This window comes from Populus euphratica, unplaced genomic scaffold (assembly GCF_000495115.2).
Source record: "Populus euphratica unplaced genomic scaffold, PopEup_1.0 scaffold401.1, whole genome shotgun sequence".
NCBI lineage: Eukaryota > Viridiplantae > Streptophyta > Magnoliopsida > Malpighiales > Salicaceae > Populus > Populus euphratica.
Window position 1 is genome coordinate 233,240 of NW_011500085.1, and position 1,915 is coordinate 235,154.

At 33.9% G+C, this 1,915-nt stretch overlaps 1 protein-coding gene across 1 annotated transcript; it reads left to right on the plus strand.

Moving 5' to 3' along the window:
* The first annotated feature begins 293 nt into the window (after positions 1-293).
* On the plus strand, positions 294-1,175 carry LOC105108963 (uncharacterized). Its single transcript, XM_011003493.1, has one exon. The coding sequence runs from the start codon at positions 294-296 to the stop codon at positions 1,173-1,175; it is 882 nt and encodes a 293-aa protein (XP_011001795.1).
* The last annotated feature ends 740 nt before the right edge of the window (positions 1,176-1,915 follow it).

The window sequence follows — 1,915 nt, forward strand, 5'->3', positions numbered from 1 at the left end:
TTTATAACTTCAAATTAATATATTTTTAATATTTTTAAATTATTTTAATGTACTAATATTAAAAATAATTTTTAAAAAAATAAAAAAATATTATATATATTTTAACATGAAAAACAGTTTGAAAAGCAAGCCAACCACATAAGTCCGAAATCTTCCTTCGGAAGTGATTAAAACTTGCATACCGAATTTTATTTTAAGACTCCCTTCAAATGACGAGAAGGGTTCTGTTTCTTACATGTTTTCCTCCATTTTTTCTCAGATAAAAGTCGTCTTCTATCCACATTGATGAAGCAATGAATACCTTGTCCTCTCTTCTTATAGATATCAAGAACCTTGAAACTTCACTAGCCAAAAACTCCTTGTCTCTTCAATGGATTTTAGAAGCCACAAATCTCCTCAAGAAGATGCACTTTCAGTTTCTTGAAATATTTCAGAAGTCTGAGGTACCCATGTTCTGGGATGGGGGAAAATATTTGGATGAGTACATGGAAGAGTCTTTGAACATCCTGGATTTTTGTAACGCGCTGAGATCAGCCATTTCTACAATGGATATGTACCGTTTAAAAGTTGATGTTGCAGTTAGAAGATTTTCTGATGAAGGGTATTCAGGTTCGGCCATGAATATGACTGAAATTGAGAATTTAGATAGAGAATGGCAGAAGCTTTATGGCTTTGAGAACTGGAAAATTGTGAATCTATACAAGACCGGCAGACAGAAAACAAAGGCCAAGGATGATGAATTTTGTGCATCATATGCTGTAAGAAGAACGATGAATATTGTCTGTTCGCTCCTGTTTTCTGCGATATTCTATCCAGCTCCAATAGAAAATGACGAGGAGGCATATAGAGATTTCTCTCAACTGAAGTTATTCTCATCATCACTGAGGAAGCTTGTTTGCAGCTTTTTTGAGGAGAGAAGAGGTTTCAATGATAAGTCAAGGCCAGTTTTAGTTGAGACTAAAATGGTAGGGAGTGCAGTTGAGGATCTTAAAGTTCAGATTCTGAAGGGTGTGGATCTGAATAAAGAGAAGTTGGGAAAAAGCATTGATTCACTGCAGAAGAGTTCCCTAGCTTTGAAGGAAGGTCTAGAAATGTTTGATTCTGTAGTTAATGAGCTGTTTCAAGAGGTGGTGAAAGGAAGGAATGAGATCCTAGGTGTGGTTGCATCAAGCTAGAAAAACCATGGAAAGAATTTATTTTTTTTTAATCATAGTTTTATGTAATCTACACGCAAATTACATTAATACAGAAAAAAGCTATCTTGTACCCACCTACTTGCTGGCTTTTAATTTTGTGAACAAATATTATGTAGCAGAACGCATAGGCAAATCTTGAGTTGCTACCCTGTCTAAAATGCTGAAGTATGGGCACGATGCCGATTGCCTATTGTAGATTACTATCATATTGTCAGGTTAATATATATTTTTTTTCAACTATAAAAAATATGAAAAGTATATAAAAATATACTAGGTGTCTTGGATTTGAAATAGAGTTTAATAATAGTTCTTACTAGAGTCAGAGCCCAACGTTCTTGGCTCCTGTTAGACAAGGGTTCAAATTCAGACCCAAACCCAATTTCTTTGAATATGGTTGGACAATCAGACCTAATGTTTTTTGATCTGACAGTGATTATTAGGTTTGATTATCTAATCAGATTTAATACTATTTTTCACTAAATACTGAAAAAAAATATCTTTCATTATGCTACAGTATTGTTTACAATACAAATACTTTATAATACAATGAATTTATGTCCGCAATACATGGACAGTTGTTCCGATGCCTTTTAAATTATAGTATAATTTGTAGAATTCAATGACTCCCAAAATATCATAAGCTGAACAAGCCTCTTCAAACTAGGAAAACCCAGATCCTCTACGCTGCGCTTCCTGTTCTTTCAATGTTCCCTGAAGCT

Bases quoted from the DNA above. Each gene is read 5' to 3' on its own strand.
- LOC105108963 (XM_011003493.1), top strand. From the start codon at position 294: ATGAATACCTTGTCCTCTCTTCTTATAGATATCAAGAACCTTGAAACT.